We start from the raw sequence: 22,869 nt of genomic DNA on the forward strand, positions 1-22,869 counted from the left end.
ACATAGCTCTAGCAGCAGATCACCTGCCTAGCATGTCTGAGGCCCTCAGCATCTACACTACCCCCTCCCAAAAAACAGCACATACACAAATGGAAGCATTTCAGAGCAGGTAACACTTCCTCCAATTCTGAAGGCTGCTGCACAGGTGGCACCTGAGTGATTTATACACAGTAACAGTAACGTAAAAGGGAAAGACTGCTTTATGTTTTAATTCCTTTAACTTCCCTTATACATACCAATGTCTCAAGTCAAGCTACTCTTATCTCAGATTTAAATCATGTTTATTCAAAACTTTTCCTGTCTTCTATGGCACAGTTCAGTAGTACCCTGAAGATCTGTAAATGTAAACATTTCTTTAAAATCTAATTAACTGAGCTGGGTGGTGGTGGCAGCGCACACCTTTAATCCCAGTAGTTGGGAGGCAGAGGCAGGCAAATCTCTGAGTTTAGAGACCAACCTGGCGAGTTCCAGGACAGGCTTCAAAGCTACAGAGAGAACTTGTCTTAAAAAACAAACAAAAAAAAAAACCACAACAAAATCTGACTTATTTTTCATGTTGCTACATGATAGATATTTTAGTTTCAATACAAAATAATATTTTATCTCGGTGTTTTGGCATACACTTTGTAATTACATCTGCCACCTCAGCACCTGTAAGGTGCAGGCAAAGGGTCATCGTTGATATATACAGAGTCTTACTTAGTCTTGGGGTAACCCCAACAATGTTTTAAATATCTCTCATCGAAGTAAACAATTGTTTCTCATTTATTAATTCAAAAGATGAATCTGATTCAACCATTTCTGGATGGAATGAATTTTTTCATGCAACATTACCAAGTTCAGTGTTCTAAGCAAAATTGCATTTTTTTTTATCATAATCTGAAAATTCAGGCAACCAGAAACAGATGAGAAAAGCAAAGCTTTTACTGCTGTTCACTCTGGCCGCTGTCATGGAGGCTGATGTGGTTTTCTCAGAGGGACTAAGGCAGCAACTCCAAGTTTCTATTAGTGACAACTCCAGTATGTTTTCTCACTGGGTGGTCAGACTGCTCGTGCCATGTGGGGGAGTATCTCATATTTACAAACTAGAAAGACATTAATAATGGTGTTCTTTATTTTAATTTATATAAAAGAACTGAGTTTCACACAGCACACACAACTTCCCATAATCAACTACTTATTATACAAGGTCACTTTGCAGTTCAGGCTGCCTAGAACTCACTAGTGCAGGCTCTATCCTCAGGCCCTCAAGTGCTGGGATGACTGGCATGGTCACTATCCCGTCCCTATAATCAACTCTTTATGTCCAATTTTCTACTGCAGCAAACTGGTTATTTGGAGTGAAAATATACAGGGTTTTACCTTGACATTGTTTATCCTCAGAAAAATATCTGGGCTGGAAAGATGTTTCGGTTGGTGAAGTGCTAGCTTGGCCAGCGTGAGAAGTTGACTTTAGATCCCCAGCACCCACATAAAAACCAGGACAGCAGTGCATGCTTGTAATCTCAGTGCCTTGGAGGGAAAACACAGGCAGCTCCCTAGAGCTTGCTGACCAGATAGCCTAAAACAATTAGCATGGTCTAAGTTCATTGACAGAGCACTGTCTCAAAAAAATAAGGTGGAGGGGCTAGAGAGATGGCTCAGCAGTTAAGAGCGACTGCTCTTTCAGAGGACCCAGGTTCAATTCCCAGCACTCACATGGCAGCCTACAACTGTCTGTAACTCCAGTTTCAGGGGTCCAACACCTTCACACAGACATACATAAGGGCAAAACACAAATGCAAGAGATAAAAATAAGGTGGAGAGTGAAATAGCTGATACACAACATTGACATCTGGCTTCCACATGTATGCACACACGTGTACATACCTGAAAGAATATATATGCATATATGAAAATGAAAAAATTAAAAATCTATCCATTAGGTCAACTTTAGAAACATCTCCCTCATGTGTGAAGAATCAAATGGTGGCTGGATAAGGTGGCGCACACCTTTAAAGGGAGGAAGATTTCTCTGAGTTTGAGGGCTATATGGTCTATGTAGCAAGTTCCAGAACAGGCAGGACCCTGCCTTAAAAAAAAAAAATCAAATGATGTATCTGAGACTTGGACAGAGGGTAGGGAGAGAAGAATGAGCAACATCAGTCTTCACCCTTTTTATTCCCAAATCAATGAATTAAAATACTGCCTTTGAGTACAAATCAATGTGTGAGGCCCTCAGTAAAGGTGGTGAGGCGATATATTTTTTTATAAAATGTCTTTTAGTTTCACCCCCCAACAAAGACTGAACTTTTGGCAGACCTTACAGCAAAATTAATAATACCCCTTAAATTAAGTTAAGACTATTTACTTTTGGGCTAGAGAGATGGCTCAGTGGTCAAGAGCACTGGCTGCTCTTTTAGAGGTCCTGAGTTCAATTCCCAGCAACCACATGGTGACTCACAACCACCTGTAATGAGATCTGGCGCCCTCATCTGGTGTGAAGGTGACCATGCAGTGCAAAGCACTGTGTGTGTGTGTGTGTGTGTGTGTGTGTGTGTGTGTATATATATAAAATAAATCGAAAATAAAGACTATTTACTTTTTATTTTATTCTTTTGTTTTAAAGACAGGGTTTCTCTATATAACAGCCCTAGTTGTCCTCAACCTAGCTCTACAGAACAGGCTGGCCTCCAATTCACAGAAATCCACTGCCTTTGTCTCCTGAGTGCTGGGATTAAAGGCGTATCTACTTACTATTACACTGTGTACTCAGAATATTTAACTGGCCCTTAAGAAAACAATATAACAGCTGGGCGGTAGTGGGTAGCACACACCTTTAATCCCAGCACTCCGGAGGCAGAGGTAGGTAGATCTCTGTGAGTTTGAGGTCAGACTAGTCTACAAGAGCTAGTTCCAGGACAGGCCCCAAAACTACAGAGAAACCCTGTCTCGAAAAGAATCCATATCTTGAAAAACAACAACAAAAAACAAAACAAAAACAAAAACGAAGTAGAGCCAGTTGATGGTGTCAGTGCACACCTTTAATCCAGCACTTGGGAAGCAGAGGCAGGTGGATCTCTGAGTTCTGGGCCAGCTGCTCTACAGAGTAAGTTCCAGGACAGCCAGTGCTACAGAGAGAAATCCTGTCTCAGAAAACAAAACAAAAAAACCCCAGCCTCCCCCAAACAAACAAAAAACGCCAACAACTTAACCAATCTTACTATGCCTTGGGTTTCCCATGCAATCAGTTTTTACAACCTAAGATAAATGTATAGCTTTAATCTTAAGTACTCTTCTGTGCTATTGGCCCAGAATATGTGTGTATGTTCACGGCTTGGTAATCATTTGCTGAAAACAGACAATAGGTTGAAAACCTTAAAACAAATACCCACCATAAGTGCTGCAAACAGGCTATAGGGTGATGATGTCTGTCTGCTGTATGGAGTGCTATGTAGTTAGGTGTGGTCAGGAAGGTGACTTCTTCCCTGGTAAAACCCTGTGAAGGATTTTTGTAAAGAACCCCTCGTTTCTTTCCCATGCCATGTTTCCTGTGCTGTTCAATAAATACAGAAGTAAGTCCTTTGTTATGGACAAGGACAACCACTGGGGCACAGATTCAGACTGCACAATACACTGATTACAGATAGCCAGACACTACAGACAAAAGACAGGGAGAGAGATGGAGAATTCAAATTTGGGCTCACTCTTGATCAAATTAATCCAAGAGGAAGTGGCTTCATTTTCACTCTTAGTAAGATATTAATGTATTTTGTTGTTCTTTGAGGTTATCTTTTTAATGTATTAACCATGCAAGCAAACAAGTGACTTAGGCTAGAAACTGAAAAAAAAATCTTTTGAAGACTGGTGGGAATGATGAATGATACATCTTTATACTATCATGAGATATAAGATGTTTATTTTTTTTTTATCAAAGCTATACAGAGAAACCCTGTCTCAAAAAAAAATGTTTATATTTGGAAACAGGGTATTCTTTTTTTTTTTTTTTTTTTTTTTGGTTTTTTTTTTTGGTTTTTTGAGACAGGATTTCTCTGTGGTTTTGGAGCCTGTCCTGGAACTAGCTCTTGTAGACCAGGCTGGTCTCGAACTCACAGAGATCCGCCTGCCTCTGCCTCCCGAGTGCTGGGATTAAAGGCGTGCGCCACCACCGCCCGGCGGAAACAGGGTATTCTTATGTAGTCCAGGTTGACCTAGAACTTGCCCTATAACCTAGTCAGGCCTCGAATGTATGACCTTTCTCCCTCAGTCTCTTAAGTGTTGGTATTAGAAGCATGTACCAAAATGCCAAAATGCTGTGGCACAGGCCTTTAACCCTAGCACTTGGGAGGTAGAGAGAGGTGGATGAATCTGTGAGTTCGTGACTATCAGGCCAGCTAGATACATAGTGAGGTCCTGTTGCAAACAAACAAAAAACCAAATATAAAATAAAATTTCCTTTTTATTTCACCAGATTTTGAAGTCTCTATCATATTCCCTGGAGGATTTGGGGAACTACTCTGGACCACAGAGAAAGGTCATTTTCCACTTCTGTAAATATGTCTGAAAAGATCAGGTCATTTTTATCCTTTGTGGTTCAATTTGTATCCCTTCCAAATGCTACTACCGTTTCTACCACCCAGCACAATGAGAATGAAGAAGCAAGTACTCTATCACTGATCCACACTCACAGACTTTTGTTAATTTTAGAACAATTGTATGTGTAATGATGTTTTGACTACATTTATATCTGTGTATCACATTCATGCAGTGTCCATATAAGCCAGAAGAGAGTATTGGATGCCCTGGGACTGGAGTTATAGAGCTGCCATGTGGGTGCTGGGAATAGAACGTTGGTCTTCCAGAAGAACAATCAGTGGTCTTGCATTTCTCCAGTTCCCCATTGAAAGTACTGATTCTGCAGTAAGATATTTATGATTCAGGTGCCTAACATTATACATGCCTCCATGGCAAGTGTGTTACTTTTAAGGTCTCTGTCCTATCTACACATAACTGGTAGGTCTGTGGCTCACTTCTAGGGGCTCTCTGTGCAGCATTATGACATTTCTTGCCGGTAACAGCTGAGTCCTCGTATCAGCGTCTGATGCCACTGCAACAGAATCTGCCCTCACAATGGGAGAGTTTTTGTTTGTTTTTTGAGAAAGAGTGTCCTGTAGCCCAGGCTGGCCTCAAGCTCGTTCTGTAACTGAGGATGAAATTAAACTACTGGTCATCTTGCCTCTGCCTCCTAAGTGCTGGAATTATAGACTGCACCATTATGCTTACATTTCAAGACTGGAATATAAGGCCAGCATCTATGAAAACTAAGGAGTTGCCAGAGAGGTAGCAGGAAATGACTAAGCACTCTGAATCATGGAAGTCAAGAACAATTAATTAAAAAAATAAACAGTAGGGTCGGGGATTTAGCTCAGTTGGTAGAGTACTTGTACTTGCCTTGCATCAACTAGGCCATGGGTTCAGTCCCCAAAACAGAAGAAAAAAAATAGAAAAGAACAGAATACTATCTTAGACGGGTGGCTCACATCCATAATCTCAGAACTTGGGAGGCTAAGGTAGAAGGATTGGCAAAATTTCATGTGTAATCTGGGCTATAGAGTAAGATTCTATCTCAAAACAATTCCCTCTTCTCAGATTAGAGACAGTTTTCAATAGAGAGAACTGGTAATGTAAAGCTGAGGTCATAAAAGAAGCTATTAGAGGCACCGATGGAGGCACTAGGCTTCGAGTTGAAGAGGGGTCACTGCTCTGACACAGCCGTCTACTTAGAGTAATACCTCGGTAGTGTAAATGGAGAATTCTATTTTTTTCTATGAAGATGTGAGAGCCCCTACCAAGATAGAGCAGAGAATACTGTGATAGAGGTTTAAAAAGTATGGAAAAGTCAAATATAATGGTGAATGCCTCTAACCCCAGCACTCAGGAGGCTGAGGCATAGGTCTGAGAGTTGAGGGAAACACGGTTACATAAGAAGACAAAGGGGGATCAAGTAACAGACAGTATGTAGAAAAGGTACTTAACTTCAGAAAAGAAGCTAGGCCATATTCAGGATTTAACTGAAGTGAATGATCATGAGCTTTCTAGTGTGTAGATGTATGTTTTTGATACATGACCTCATGTAACTACCTCAAACTCCCTATGTAGCTACTAAGGACCCTTAAGCTCACCCTCCACCTCACTAGTGCCACAACTACAGGGGTGTGCTGCCACGCTTAGGTGTAAACACAAATTTAAAATGAGACCAACCTAAGTTCTTTACTCTTTTTATTGTTCTTGTGTACACAAAAGAAAACACACAGGCTAATGAACTGACAGTGAACAAAGGACAAGACCAGGAGGAGAAAACAAACTGGCCTGACAGACAAGGACAGAGGGTGAAGTCCTCCCTGCTGTGATGAGGACCCGATCTTTTAACCACCCCCACCCAGTTCCCAAAGCATCCAAGCCCCACTGCTAACCTTTTGTAGAGCTGGAGGCTGAAGCAGGCCGAGAGGATCGTTTTCGATGTCCATTTTCCACACTCTCAGAAGCCACAGTCGGCTCCTCAGTTCGAGAGTTTCTTCGGCTCGGGGTTTTGGACTTCTCAACTATCTCTTTTGGCTCACTGCTGACAGAGAGAAGTAGCAAGTTTTTAAGAAGATTAAGGGCATCAAGACACATAAAAAGGGACTCTAAGTACAGTTTCATTCAAAAAGTAGGAGATAATTAGCAGCTAGTCAGGCCAGGGCATACAGTTCAATCTATTGAGCATGTACAAGTCCTGGGTTTGATCCCCAGCACTGTAAACAACAAAAACAAAACAAACAAGTCATTATAGATAGAAATGAGACAATGCTATTAAAAACTTAAAAAAGCAAGTCTAACTTATTACTTAAAAAATAAAATAGGAGCCGGGCGGTGGTGGCGCACGCCTTTAATCCCAGCACTTGAGAGGCAGAGGCAGGCGGATCTCTGTGAGTTCGAGGCCAGCCTGGTCTACAAGAGCTAGTTCCAGGACAGCTCCAAAGCTACAGAGAAACCCTGTCTCGAAAAACCAAAAAATAAAATAAAATAAATAAAATAAAATAGGTCGGGTGGTGAAGGCGCATATCTTTAATCCCAATACTTGGGAGGCAGAGCTGGAGGCCAGCTTGTCTACAGAATAAGTTCAAAAAGAAAAAAAAAAGCACAATGCTGGTGTGATTGTGGGAAAGCAGGAGAGAGACATAAAGACCTGCAACAGCCCTCTATAAACCCTCATTTATTTCCCTTCAAACATTATTGTGTAAAAAAATTTCAGCAATAAAATGTTCTTTTTTTAAAAAAATATTTATTTATTTATTATGTATACAATATTCTGTCTGTGTGTATGGCTGCAGGCCAGAAGAGGGCACCAGACCCCATTACAGATGATTGTGAGCCATCATGTGGTTGCTGGGAATTGAACTCAGGACCTTTGGAATAGCAGGCAATGCTCTTAACCTCTGAGCCATCGCTCCAGCCCCCAATAAAATGTTCTTAATAAATGTTTGAAAATTTCTACTAGCCCCAAATAGTATCTAAAATCTAGGTATGGTGGCATATGCCTTTAATTCCAACATCTGAGTGGCAGAGGCAGGCTGATCACTGTGAGTCTGAAGCCAGCTTGATCTATATAGTGAATTCTAGTCTAGCCAGAGTATTATAAAGAGATCCTGTCTCAAAAGAAATTAATTGCCGGGCGGTGGCAGTGCACGCCTTTAATCCCAGCACTTGGGAGGCAGAGGCAGGCGGATCTCTGTGAGTTCGAGACCAGCCTGGTCTACAAGAGCTAGTTCCAGGACAGGCTCCAAAACCACAGAGAAACCCTGTCTCGAAAAACCAAAAAAAAAAAAAAAAAAAAAAAAAAAAGAAAAGAAAAGAAATTAATTATTTGGGGGGTTACCAGGCAAATTTGAGCATATGCTTGTATTAGATAATAGTATAGTACATTATCTAAGTAACGGGAACACATTCATCATCCACTGCAGATAGGCTGAATGCCCCAGCTCCAACCCTGGCATTTTAGCAGGCAAATATTAAAAATTGGTAATACTGTTATTAAAGACACAGGAACAAAAACATTTTCATATACTTCTGATGGAGTATAAATTGTGTAATCCAAAGATTTTCAATAAGGAGTATTGGGATCAGTAAAATACATTCCCAACTTTGGACACGTGTTTTCACTGTTGCAGTATGGGAAGTATGCCACTGGCATCTTTGGGTAAACATTCTATGATACAAAGGCAGCACCTTATTATAATTATCTGACCCACAAGTCAGTAATGTTGAGGTGGGAAAACGCGGTGTCATCCTTATTTCAAGTAACTCCATTTCTAGGTGCCCAAAGAAATCAATCTTAAAACATATGTGTGGGGGGGTGCGGGGGCAACGGCTGGCTGGACTCATATTGTATGCAGCTCAGACAGGCTTGGAACTTGGAATATGTAGCCAAATCTGGCTTTGGACTCAAGGCAATCCTTCTTCCTTTGTTTCCTAAGTGTTGTGATTATACCTATGAATTTCTATAACTCACTGTAAAGAAATCCTTTTATATAGCTTTAATTATAACCAACAATGTCAAAATTATCTAAGTAGTAGGAATATATTCACAATCTACTGCAGATATACTGAATGTCTCAACTCCAACCCTGGAACTTTAGTCGGAAAAGCTTTAAGATTGGTACTGTTTAAAGACACAGGGGCAAATTTACAGAAGATACAAAAATGCCTAATAATAATAATTAATTATGGCGCATATATGCAGTCTTAAAATATTTTGTGAAAGATTACTCTGTGACAGACTATTCATGTCACATGAGTGAATGGGTATGGCACACACACATCTGAAAGAGGACTTCTTGTATATTCTGTAAAGAAGACTACAGAGTCACTCTGCAATCCTCTGATGTTTTCTTTCTTTTTTTTCTTAAACATAAGGTTCCCTATAGTCTAGACTAGCTTCAAACTTACTACATAGCTGAGGATGACCTTGAACTCTTGATTCTCTGGCCTGGCCCTCCCAAGTGCTAGGATTACAGGCCTGTGCTACTAGACCTGAATTTAATTCTGATATGGCTGGAAATTTCTTTAATAAACTTTTTATTATATCCATGGTTCAAAAGTGCTTATTAAGATCATTCAAAAAATTTGATTAAAATTGATTGCAAGGCATAGAACTGAAATGTAATGCAACAAAACAAGTTAAAGCCTACTTCTTCTGGGAAGAGTTCCATGTCCCTTTCCCCATGGACTTGGCTTTTCTCTCTTGGGTTCACAGTCTATACAATATGACCTTCTAAAGCATCCATTGGGTGTCCTATTATATGGGGTGTAGTAATATTTTATATTTTAGCAAATAAAGCTCGCCTGAAGATCAGAGTGCAGAGCTAAGTCACTAGAGGCCAGTGAGTGGTGGCATACACCTTTAATCCCAGGGCTCGGGACACAGAGGGAAAGGGATCTTTGTGAGTTCAAGGCCATGCCACCCTGGATGGGCTACACAAGACTGAATCTGTCTAAAAGAGTATCAGAGCCGGGCGGTGGTGGCGCATGCCTTTAATCCCAGCACTCGGGAGGCAGAGGCAGGGGGATCTCTGTGAGTTCGAGACCAGCCTGGTCTACAAGAGCTAGTCCCAGGACAGGAACCAAAAGCTACGGAGAAACCCTGTCTTGAAAACTTGAAAAACCAAAAAAAAAAAAAAAGTATCAGAGCTCACACAAAGGTGATCCCAGCACATGGAATCAAATGTCTTCAATCCCAGCAGTAGGGAGGTGGAAACAGGAGTGATATGGTTGGGTGGAGAGAGGAATATAAGGCAGAAGAGACGAGCTCAGTGCAGTCTGAGGTTTGGTGGAGACAGATGCAGTCAGGAAATGAAGTGTGAGGATAGTGATGGAGGTGGGTCTTGTATTTATCTGTTGCTTTCATTGGTTAATTAATAAAGAAAACTGCTTGGCCTGATAGGACAGAAAATCAGGTAGGCGGAGCAGACAGAACAGAATGCTGGGAGAAAGAAGCCGAGTCAGGCAGTCACCATGATTCTCCCACCTGACACAGCCGCAGGTTAAGATCTTCCCTGGTAAGCCACCTCGTGGGCTACACAGATTATTAGAAATGGGTTAGATCAATATGTAAGAGCTAGCCAATAAGAGGCTGGAACTAATGGGCCAGGCAGTGTTTAAAAGAATAAAATTTCCGTGTAATTATTTCGGGTATAAAGCTAGCCGTGTGGGCGGCCGGGCAGCAGGAACGTAGCCCTCCGCTCCACTCACAACAGGATAGGATCACCCCTTCAGTCTGAACATTGGTAGAAGTAAAAGAACTCTCTAGTGGCTGGTCTCTGATCTTCAACATTAACCCCTATATCTGACTCTGAGTTTTTATTATTAAGACCAACTAGAATTTGTGCTACAATAGGTTTTTTTTTAAAAAAAGATTTATTTATTTATGTGCATGGGTACTTTGCCTGTACGTATGTCTGTGCACATGCGTGTGCAGTGACTTTGGAGATAAGAACAGATATTGGATCCTCTAGAACTGGAGTTACATACAGTTGTGAGTCACCATATGGGTGCTGGGAATTGAACCTAGGTCCTCTGGAAGGGCAATCAGTGCCCTTAGCTGCTGAGCATTCTCTCCAGCTCTGGATGTTCTATTTTTAATGTCTTGTGCCTTTCATGTGAGCTTCTTAAAGGTACAAATCAGGGTTTGACCATCAACTATCATTACTCACTGTTCACTCCTGCCAGAGGACTCTTTGCTAGTAACACTATGGTTGGGAACTGAGCCATAACTGTTTATTCATTCCCTTTGCTTTATATAAAACAGCTATCTCATACCAAACCAAAAACCAAGCAAAGTCAGAGAGGCCAAACTGGAACTAGGCTGGAACTGGAATTACAAGTAAAGAGGTTTCCATCTCCTTCTAGAGGTTCTAAGGATGGTTCTCTGTTTGAGCCCAGAAAATAGTCCAATATTCTGAGGAAAATCCCTTAATGGTGGAATCCCCTTTCTTGGCAAAACCAAACCAAAGAGTCATAGCAACACTACCCTTGTGTTTTTGTGGTCAATATACAGGTAGCTCTGCAAACAGATATCTATGAGATATTATATCTGAACTTGAAAGACCCTTTTTATAGACAGGTGAATTTAAGTATTAATTCAATAAATAAAAACAGATGGGCAGAGTGGTGACTAGGAATAGCAATGAATCTGCCAACGATTATATGGGTCAGGGAGGAACTGTGCATTTATTAGCTACAATAATTAACTCCTTATCCTCTAGAGTCTAGACTTTTATCTATAAATCTAGGTCAAATGTAAGGGTCCTAGAGTTAGAAAGAGATGGGTTTGAATCTCAGTTTCACCATTTGCTATATCTGTGACCTTGGGCAATTTAGTTAAAGCTCTTTGACCTAGATTTCTCACCTATATGATATAATTTATTATTGTAATGGATATTATAAAAAAATAAAGGGGATAAATACATCTAGTGCTTGTAGTCTAGAGTATGACAAGGACTAATATTCAAATAATGTTAGTTGATATGAAGTTTGAATGAGAAAATCATATTTTATAAGCTAAGTTTCTATACAAATATGAGACTTTTTAAAAAAAACATTACTGCATTCCTTCAGTAAAAGAGGGGGGTGTGGTTCTTGGGAGATAAAACTCCTTTCTAGGGCAAATGTGAGGTTAAGTCACAGATGTACTTCATCTGTTTTGTTAGGTTACATAGGGTAGCACAGTTAACAGACAAAGCATGGTTTGGGGTTACACTCTACCTACCTGGCTTTCTCTTTTACCTTTGAAGATCAAACAGCTATGCTTAGAAGATATATTCAAGGACCATCAGTAAAGAAGGTAGCACTTAAAACACAGAACATTTATTTATGTTGAGTGCTGAATATGTTATCAGTTTTCAACAATCATAAAAGACAGAAACTTAGTCATCAAGTTTTATTAAGTGAAATATTACCCTGGGTGAGTGAGTGTTCACAGAAGCTCTCTATGTGAGCAGGAGAAACAGTCTGGCGACAGAGTACAATAGGACAAGGTGATGAGACATTTAAAGACAGAGGCAGCTGATGATTTTCAAAAAAGCTCATGCAATGGTCATGCTTAAGTCTTAGCTAATGGTCATCTTTCTTACCTTTGTCCAGAGACTATGGCAGCATTTGCCTCAAGTTCTGTAAAAAATAAAAAGGAGAGAATGAGATATAGAAGCTGTTGTTATGTATGTTCATAGGGAGAAGCTAGGCGTCTACAGAACCTAGAATGTTATATTTGGACTAACAAGTCTCCATGTCCTGCAGGATCCTACGTGGTATGGAGACAAAGTTAGCACTGGTCCAACTTGATTTGTTGGGAATATAAGATACTACTTGGTCTATTTTTATTCCTAGTTCACACTGTGAAATAATCCTGTTGGATCAACAGGATGAAATTTACATTGCTGGTTCATATTTCATCTAGTTAGAACTAGTTTAGTAAAAGAAGCCTCTTCCTTTCATGTTGAAGAGACTGTTTTCATTCCGAAAATATCACCACCTCCATTTTCTTTTCAAACCCAATTATCTTTAAATATAATACAGTATCTATTAAAGATTCACCCCTTACCCCCCAAATGACATTCTCACTCAATTTCAAAGGGCAGAGAGCTGTTCTTTGAAAGACTACCCAAAGATTGTATCTGTTTCTAAGACTTCACAGACTTCATCAGTCACCAAGCAATGCCCTATAGACAACTAAAACAGTCTGCCTGGCGGGGATGCATCACTGAGCTTTCTCTGGGTTTATCAGAGAATGCACATAAACACATGGATAATAAAACACTTCTTTTCAGTACCAGCAAAAAAACCAAATCTTCTACTTCTATTACATGCCTCTCCATCTAGCTCCATCTCTTAAAAAGGCCTTTCCCTGCCGGGCGATGGTGGCGCACGCCTTTAATCCCAGCACTCGGGAGGCAGAGGCAGGCGGATCTCTGTGAGTTCGAGGCCAGCCTGGTCTACAAGAGCTAGTTCCAGGACAGGCTCCAAAACCACAGAGAGACCCTGCCTCAAAAAAACCAAAAAAAAAAAAAAAAAAAAGCATACACTAACTCCTTGGGTCTCTATTTCTTTGCTGGGTCAGCTGGAGCGCACAAATTCACCTAATATATGCTCAATAATAATGGTTCAAACAAAAAGACATGCTAACCTGAAGAGTTGCCACCCTCACCCTGCCCCCAGGCATCCTATCCTATAGCACAAACTGCCTGGAGCTCCCGTATGTAGCCTACTTGGGCCTCATTTAGTAAAGCTCTTGCCCCAGCTTCCTGAGTGCTGGGGTTCTCTGTATGTGCGACATCAGGCTAGTCTGCCCTTTTAATTTCGTGTTTAATTAATTAATTCTGTTTGTTTGTTTTCTGGAACAAAGTCTCTCTATGTAGTTCCAGGCTCTTCTGGAACTTAATATTTGAGGAGACTCGTCTCAAACTCACAGAGATCTGCCCAGCCCTGTGCTAGGATAAAGGCATGTGTGACCTGCCCAGCTTGTGTGCTCTTTCGAAAGACCACAAAGAAGTTGATTTTGAAAACTTTTTCACAATTTATGTAAGTGAAAAGTTCTGAGGGTGTTATATTTTTATGTTTTGAGGCAGGGTCCCATGAAGTCCAGGTGGCATCAACCTTATTTTGTAGTTAAGAATGATTTTTGAATTCCTCATCCTCCTTTCTCTGTCTCTTGAGTGCTGGGATTAGAAGTGTATGCTACCACATTTGGCTTCTGAGGTGATTTTAAAGTGATTAATATAAATTAAACTTTAAAAAGGACCTGGGTTCCCTAGTCAATTACTCTAATAAGTAAGAAAAAACAGTAACAACCCATTTTCTATAGTAAACAGCTAGGGCAGCATCATGGATTGGGGAGGGGCTCATGAGGCTCCACCTCTCTCTAAGGAGCTATTGGCAGATTATGGCTGGTGGTGGGGTGTGGGGATCAGTTTAATTCAATGGTCTAGCCATTGGTAAGCTATTCCTGCGTCAGTAAACAGTCACACACCCATGCTCTCAGCGAGCTGCCCAGAGTAAACTCAGTGGGTCATTAAAGCCAAGGCACAGAGAGCAGGAAGAGTACCTGTTGAGAACAGGGGAATGGAAGGGGACAGAAGGTCTAAGTATGATCAAAATACATCATAAACATATATGAAACTGTTAAAGAATAAAATTTAAAAATATCTGGGGCAGGAAATGGAATTCCTTTCCCATTTCTAGTTGGTCTTTTTGTTAGGGGAAAAAAAAGAGTATTACTAATGAACCCTTTTTCTTTTTATCTTTCTTTCTTTTTTTTTTTGAGACATGGTTTCTCTGTGTAGTGTAACAGTCCTGGTTGTTCTGGTACTTGCTTTGTAGACCAGGTTGGCCTTGAACTCTGCCTGCCTTTGCCTCCCAAGGGCTGGGATTAAAGGCAAGCACCACCACTGCCTGGCAGAACCCCTTTTCTTAAACAATTTCTCAGTTCTAAAATGTGCAGCACAATGTTAGTTACCATGCAGGAAGTCAGAAGCAGGGGCAATGTGGCGGCTGCTGTGTGCTCTGCATACCCATTCTTTCCACAGTGTGCATGAAAGTCATATTGGATATAGAACCCTGAAGCAAGCTTTAAAATATAAGTTGTATCTTATTTTTATCAGCTTATATTCACAAAATCATTTTTTAAAAAAATTTGGTCATGTGTATACTTTCAATAAAAGGTTTTACTTTTTTTTTATTAGTGTGTGTGTATGTTCATGTGACATGTGCGATGTCATGAGGGTGTCCAAATAGGAGGCCAAGGAGACCTCAGGTTCCTTGGCGCTGGAGTTAGTTATAGGAACTTATGAACTACCAGATGTGGATGCTAGAAACTGAATTCTGGTCTTCTGAAAGAGCATTAAGTACTCTCCCCTACTGAGCCATCAGCCCAAGGCTATACTGTCAATGGTATTCTAACTTCCTTTGGGAACCAGTCATACTTTCTTTCTTGTGCCCTTTAACAACCTTCTGTGACCAAGAACCAAGTGAAACTAAACATATCCATGATATTCCTCTGCTCTGGCAGTGTAAGTCACAGAGGCAGAAGTGTTCTTACTGCCATCAAGGAACGTGAGTTCAGAGCTGACTCAGCATCCACAGCAGCTCTCTGTGAGATCACAACTGACTCCTCCTACCAGAAATACCATCCCTGGTGCTAGTTACAATATCTTGGTCACAGGGAGCAACTTAAAGTCATCCAGAGATGGCTGGGATGATTCACTCTAAGTGGAGGGGCTCGAAATCCACCTCGACATCTGCCATGGTAATCCAACTATATTTTGGTGCATTCATGCTTGCCACCTCAGTAAGCAACCATATGCCAACTAGCTGGCTGCCAGCCATGGGTAGCAGGATCAGGGAAGAGGGAAACAACTCAGAGTAGGATGGCAGGCAAGAGCACAGACATGCTCTTCTTGAGCTCTCTGGCTAACACCACACAACAAATGTGAAAATGAACACATTGGTTGGGAAGAGTGCTACACACGTTCTCCCACTCAACTCAAATTGGCTTGGAAACAAGTAGATAAGACAGGCCCGTGTACTTACTGGCATGAGAACATGGGACACCGAGAAAAGCACTGATTCCTTTACATGTAACCCATCCCTCGCCAAGAAGATACTCTAGATGGTGCCTTACCTGGTCTGGCAATAGGCCCTTGCAGTGCTGTGGCTGGAGGCTCCTTTGGGACTAAAGTCGGTGAGGGGGCTGAGGCAAGAAACAAACAAACAGGTCTTTTACTTTTCCTAACTAAACCAGAAAGCACTAACCAAGCAACTAAGTCCCTATTGAGCCACTACATTCTCAGAAGGCAGTGCTTGAAGCTGACCGTCAATACGACCTCAACAGAGCAACTGTTCTAACACTAAGCAGCAAAGACCACTTGAGGCTTTGCTCTTTCTCCTTTGTGCAGATATAAAAAAACCAGGAAAGGGACAGCACGGGGACAACAGTAATCACAATTTTAGGGCCAATTTCAGGTCATGACTCCTTTTTCTTTTTGTTTGGCTTTCAGACTTACTCAATTTCCTCAGAGTGGTCTTAAACTCTTGATCCTTCTGCCTCAGCCTCCACAATGGTGGGGTTACAAGCATGTGCCACCACACTAGGCTTGACTGCTGTTTTCATTAAAAACTGTCTTAGTAAGTAATCTAGCTACTTTTAGAATGACTACACCAATCACCTCAACATTTAAAACCTTCTGACTTAGCCCTCTAGAGACTAAATACATTCCTTGATTACTAAAACACACAATTCTGCACTTTTCTATAGCATTTAGCAAGAGTGATGGGTATAAAAATAGACAATAAATTTATAGCTAATGAATAAATCAACATAGTATTATTTACTTTTCTAACAAATAGGGTTTTTGTTGTTGTTTTCAGTTTTTCAAGACAGGGTTTCTCTGTTTAACAGCCCCGGCTGACCTGGAACTAGCTGTTGTAGACCAGGCTGGACTCAAACTCACAGGGATCCACCTGCTTCTGCCTCCTGAGTGTTGGGATTAAAGGCACGCGCCCACTGCCCAATTCTTAACAAATAGTTTAAGAACTTTCTAGGAGCTAGGCACTGTGCCAGGCATCCTCAGAGATTCCATCCTTTTGCACATCACTCAGCCTAGTACAGACTGACCACTATGTCACACGGAGAGAGATATAGAAAGTTCCATGGGGGTTCAAAGCAAAAGAATATTCTAGGCCAGAAATGTAAAGAAACATTAAAAATAGTGTCTTTGAAAGACAGACAGAACTTAAGATCCCCGAGAATGAGAATACATGGCATACTCTAGAACGGAACCTTCCTGGGTCACTCAGTAAAGATTTAAGGCTCAGGTTTGCCAGAGCTGTCAAGAGTATGTCATTCCATCTTAACACTTCAGCCTAAAATTCATAGCAAACTACAAGAAAATGTTTTACCCTTTGGTGGGAACTGAATTTTGTAGATTTTTCTCTCTGCTTAGTAATCAAATAATTTATTTTGGATGCTTCTCTGATGAAGCTTAAAACTGTACCTTAACATCTACTTAGCTTAAGAGGGGTTCTCACATTTTCAAACTAAAAGCACAGAAGTCCCTTGGAAAAGAATAGAACCAACTATTATAAACAAAGTAGGTGGCCTTAACTAAAACTGAACCCCTTTCTAATTGCTAGTTCATATCCATAAAGTTTATATGCTTCTCTATTTTTATTTGTGATCCAAGTAAAAATATTTTCTAATTACTTCATCATTATTCTCTTAGTATAAGAGGGAAAAGTTCCCTAAGAGAAAACAGAAATGGAAATATTTAGCAGCAGAGAATATACTTAAGCCACACCAATTTCTTCTGGTTTAGACAAGGTCTCATGTAGCTTAGCTTGGCCTCAAACTCAGTACATAGCTGGATCTTCCCACTGCCTCCTCTAAAGTGCTATGATTATATGTGTGAAGCATCATGCCCAGCTTTGTTTTAAATTCTTATAGTTACCTACAACAATAAAATTTAAACTTGCAACACAGAACCCTGCCTAGCAAAGTCCATCTCTCCTATGAACAATGAATTCTTTGCAGGCCTTCACTCCTCCCTGTATTTCTAGCACTGAAGTAAGCAGGAGAAAGAAAGGAAGGAACCTTCCCAGAACTGTCTGAACAATATGCTGGCACTTGATATTCAAGCTCTCACTGAATCCTACATATCCTGGGAGGTAGAATTACAATCTCCACTTTACAGGTGAAGTATAAGGAACTCACTAGACTGTAACTGGCAACCAGGGGAGCTAAAACGTGAACTCTGATCATAACCTGAAGCTCGTATTTCTGTTCCTCTTTCTAATTAATAGGCACTCAAGGTATTTTAGCTGCATAAATAAAAGAGGTAGTATTAGCTAGCTTAGCTATAACAGAGGCCTCTCAGCTATGGGCACCATTAAGATTGACTTGTCTTTAAGAACATGGAGCTTCTGCATCATTTGAGCCTCAAAGGAGAAAAAAACTGTTAGGACACCCGTGCTTTCAGTATTATCTCCCTCTGCAGTACACAGGAAATAACCTGAACTAGATGTCCATTAAATGGAATTTATAAAGAGACCATGTCTAAAGAAAATGGGCAATAACACTTGAACCATGTATTGATCAATTACCATATTTTAGGTCCTGTGCTAAGCATATCACATGCATTACCTCACTGAAATCTTGTTAACTATTATTGTTTCCACACTACATAGGAGGAAAGTGAACTTGCCCCAGCCCATCAAGCTGGCAAATGCCGGGACAGTTGCTATCTGACTCTTCCCGATTTCTATCTTCTTTGGTTTATCATACAACCTGGTTTTCTGGTAAGCTTGTCTGGAGCAATCCAAACAGAAAGGTCCCTGAGTTAGTATACTAAGAGAACAAGGCAAAGAGAACAAGTAAGTCTTCACGATGGGAAAGGTATAGAGAAGTCACTGTTCACAGGGACCATGCCAGGCTGGAGACTTACAGTACACGCTCACACAGTGAACATTTCTGAACTTCAATCTTTTCACCCATAGGAAGGAGTAAGACTACATTACATGGTTGATATAAAGATGATCTGAGACAGTGTGTACAAAATGTTTTAAAGTGAGACACATCTATCTATCTATCTATCTATCTATCTATCTATCTATCTATCTATCTATCTATCTATCTATCTATCTATCTATACGAAACATGCCATCAGTTCAGAAGCCAGGAAGGAATCATGTTAATGAATATATAAACTGAACATGGGATTTAAAAGCATATTTTTTAATGTACTTTCAGTAAGTAAATCTATAACTATGGCCATTTTTCTTCCTTTAAGTAGAAATGGGCTCATGCTTTCTCTCTTGTGGGGCGGGTGAGAAAAAAAACAACTGACACGAGGAGTGGATGCCAAGCTCAAGTACATACCTATGCTGGGTAGAAGCTCTGGATGAGATCCCACCTTCTCCTCCACTAGGCCACCTGCAAGTGGCTCAGATGCTATACCACCATGATTGCCTTTTGTGGTTGGCGTTGTGGAGATGAGCTCAGAGGGTACCAGTGTGGTTACTATTGAGCGTACATTGGTGGGGAGAGCACCGCCAGGTAAGATGGGTCCTGTTGAGGTGGAGCTTGGGCCCATGGGGCTAGAGGTCATTTTTAGTAGCGTGGGTGCTGAAGGTGTTGGGGTTTTACTGTCCAGCTCTGTGGAGCACTGTTCTGTTCCCATTAGCCCAGGAGTTGTGGTCTCTAGCCCTGGGCCTTCAGTCTCTCCATCTGCACCATACTGTTCTTCCCCTTTTTCCAGAGAGCCTGTAACTTTCTTACAAGCCTTGGTCAGCAAAATCTGGCCAATTTTGTCCACTTTTCCTTTGCCCTTACTGGATGAGACTGGGCTTCGCCGATTGGCAGAGGAGCCTGGACTATTGGTCACAAGGGGAGAAACTACTGTGGTTGGCTGTGGAGAGAGCAGAGTGCTCTGATCTGCTGAGGTGTTCATCTGAGGACTAGCCTCATCTGGATTGAATTCTTTCACTTGCTGGACAGGAGGATTAGGAGCGACAGCTGGAGAAGATGTACAGGGAGGGGAAGGCAGCTGAACAGGAGTGGCTCGCGAGCTAAGGACCAACGGCCGGCCTGTCTGTATGTTTGGAGCAGGACTACTGGAGGGGACATTAGGTGCTACAGGAGCTGAAGAAAATTTTATGTTCTGAGGTATGTGTAAAGGTCCAACAACTGCGACAGAGGGAGGCATCAGGCCACTGTTGGTTGTCAATGGGGTTGCAGGAATTGTGCTTGGCTGTGATCCTTTCATAACCTGAATTATTGAAGATGAATTGATAAAGACAGGTGTAATGAACTGAGGCCGGGCATTAGATTGAGCAGCAGACTGTCCCTCAGAAACCATAACTTTGTTACCCACATTGGGCATTGTGACAACTGTCGACATCAATGCAGAATGTAAGTTTGTTGGCAGGGCTGCTGATGTGTTAGATGAAGTGGTTATGGGATTGGAGGTAACAAATACAGTTATTTGGTTTGGGGGCAAAGGAGTAGAAATGGAGGAAGAGCTGACAGGTCTTGACATTACTGGAGGGATGCTTGGTGCAACATTAGAGCTCACCTCACTCAATTCTGGATGCGCAAGGGTTGAACACGGCTCATTACTGTGAGGTAAGTTTAAGGAATTAGAGGGTTCTTTAGAAGACGGATCCTGCAGTGTGGGAATGACAGATGCTTTTTTGAGGTCCTCTCCTGAAACAACTGGAGGTGCTACTTCCAGATCTGTAAGCCCAGGGGGTTTAATGGTCACATTAGGAGCTCCAGAGTTGTCAAGAAGTTGGCTTAATGATGTTGGTGCTTCTCTCATGGCAGGAGATATCAAATTTTTGTTCTCTTCAACACTGGGGAGTTTGTTAGAATCCAAAGGTTGCCCATCCTTTTTGGATTGATCTTCAGGGACAACCATTTTAGCTTCTTGAGTAGAGACTGCTTTCAGCTCAACATTTACCTGCTCCTTCCTACCCTGGGAATTCTGGCAATCACTGTCCTGAGGAACGTTCAAACTCTCTTTGTTATCCTCAAGAACAGTGCCCACTGCAGGCACAGGTACGGTGGGATTCTGGGGATTAAGCCCGCTATTGTTAGGAAAGCTTCCGGATAAAGGGGGATTGGCAATTGGATTTGGACTGACCAACACATTCCTAGGCAGCTCCACGTTCTGCATCAGGGTTGTGCTTGGTTGAGAAGCCAGAGTAAGTTTAGGGGCTTTTGAGTTTTGCCTCCCGGGACTTGGGGTAGTTTTCCTACTGGACCCAGGACTAGACCTCCGACTGTTGCTTGGACTTGCCCGTTTTGTTGTTCCAGGATTAGACTGTTTTCCAGAATTCACCACTACAGAATCTAATTTATGAGCTTGTGGGGCAGCAAAGTTAGGAGGATTGTTTATAGTAAGATTTGAAGGTGCTTGCCCGATGGCCTTCAGAGTTGTTGGATTCAAGCCCTGTTGATCAAAGCCCCTATTTAAATTTGGCCTGGGAGGTAAAGGAATATTAATCTGTGGAGGAAAGAGTCCTGCTATGGAGGCATTCAGTCTTTCTGGTGACAGACTAATTTCTGAAGGTTCTGTACTAGGAGGGCGGTTGTTGGGTGTTTGAGGATAATAGGGTCTGGGGCTGGCTCTGTTTGGAGTTTTAGGCCTAGATGTCTGGGTTGGAGCAGCAACATTTGGAAAGTGGTGGCCATGGGAGCTAGGCAAGGAATTTACAGGAGGTTGTTGGGGAGTTGCACCTTGAGTTGCTGAAAGGGGAGATGGTCCCGATTTGGGCCCTGCCATCATTAACTGATTCTGAGAAACTACTAAATGTGAGGGCATGTTATTTGGGCCTCCTGAAACAGACGGTACTTCACTGCCACTAGCTTCAGGAAGTGAGGACATCTCTCCTAGTGGTGAGCTAGAGGAATTCTGTGGGTTCTCCTGGTATACCATTTTCCTTGAATTACTTCCCAAAGGAGTATTCACAGACATTGGCATTCTTTGTTTATCAGGTGATGGTGGCACAGAGGCAGGTCCTTGCAAACTAACCATGACAGGTACATTGCCACTTGGCTGCATGGGCATTCTCTGAGAGTCTGGGTTCAGAGGACCCCGTGGAGGATGGACATTTTGGGAGACTGGAAGCCTAATGGATTTAGGATCTTGCTGCATCATGAGCATCATCATCATTTGTTGTTGTTGTTGCTGCTGCTGCTGCTGCTGCTGAGACTGTGGCTGACTAGGTGGTGGTGGCTGCTGCTGCTGCTGCTGAGGCAGTTGTGGTTGTGGCTGCTGCTGTGGTGTCTGTGGTGGGGGTGCCACATGTTGCATGAGTTGAGGAGGCATCTGTTGCATTGGCCTCTGTTCAACTGGTTGAGTAGGATAACCTAAAATAAGCCCCCCAAAATCAGGGAAGTTAGATTTTCAACAAGAAAACTTTGCTACCTCTAGAGTACAGCTAAGCAGTACTCAGAGGCAGCAGACTGTGCACAAACAGCTCAGGCATGCTGCTCCCAGGACAGCCCCTTATTATCTGACACAAGCAAGGGGGCACGCTGCTTAAGGAAGCAAAAAGCAAAGCATTAAGAATATGAAGCCCCTTTAGGCTGCGAATGAAGCATTACTATATTAAGACTGGGTTAGGTGCTATAAATCTATGAGCTGAACATGAAGAGAGAAAATTCTATCAACAGCAAATGGCTGGCTGCCTAGTTATTTAGGTTTCATGTAGAAATAATCAAAATAATCAGTAATTCACTGTGTATATGAAATAATATATTTAGAAATCACTTTTTCTCGTAGCAGAGGACTTATTTTTCTCAAGACCTGGTTTTGATGAAAACAGCCCTTTTATTCCTTCAATTAAAGTAAAAGATATAATTCTAGGATTGAGATTTTTTTTTTGAGTTCTTTAAAATGGGATTTTAATTATTCTGGTCCGTGGTCTCCATATACCATTTTGTATCCTTTGCATTCCATCCTTTGGAGGAAAACTGAATGTATTGTACTGCCCCTAGGTTGCATCAGTTTAGTAAACAGAGTATAAAGACTGATTGTTATGTTGAAATAATATGAAGTATTAAAGTTTTTATGCATATTTGTCTCTATTTACTTTCGTATATAGAAATTTTATTTGGAAAAGTATTTTCTATGAATCCACAATTGGAAAATAATAAAGCCAGAAGCACAAACCTCAGGAATAAAAAGTAGTTTGGGGATAAAAATTTTGAAAAACAATGCCTTGTAGATTTGCAGAAGGCAACATCTATTATGATTCCCTCTTTTATAATGATTTACTTGAAGTTTCTGAATAAAAACT

General features: G+C 41.4%; 1 protein-coding gene across 6 annotated transcripts in view; it reads right to left on the reverse strand.

Annotated features, from left to right (window-relative positions):
* Positions 1-22,869, reverse strand: part of Ncoa6 (nuclear receptor coactivator 6) — an 87,278-nt gene that overhangs the window by 1,276 nt on the left and 63,133 nt on the right. For 5 of the 6 annotated variants that reach the window (XM_075962663.1, XM_075962664.1, XM_075962667.1 and 2 more), the window contains 4 exons: positions 18,944-21,937; positions 15,692-15,760; positions 12,150-12,186; positions 6,453-6,601 (listed from right to left, as the gene is read on the reverse strand). In XM_075962663.1, the coding sequence (XP_075818778.1) occupies positions 6,453-6,601; positions 12,150-12,186; positions 15,692-15,760; positions 18,944-21,937 (3,249 nt within the window). The remainder of the gene's footprint in view (positions 1-6,452; positions 6,602-12,149; positions 12,187-15,691; positions 15,761-18,943; positions 21,938-22,869) is intronic. The other variant, XM_075962665.1, reaches the window with a different exon arrangement.

Source organism: Microtus pennsylvanicus, chromosome 2 (assembly GCF_037038515.1).
Source record: "Microtus pennsylvanicus isolate mMicPen1 chromosome 2, mMicPen1.hap1, whole genome shotgun sequence".
In the NCBI taxonomy this organism is placed as follows: domain Eukaryota; kingdom Metazoa; phylum Chordata; class Mammalia; order Rodentia; family Cricetidae; genus Microtus; species Microtus pennsylvanicus.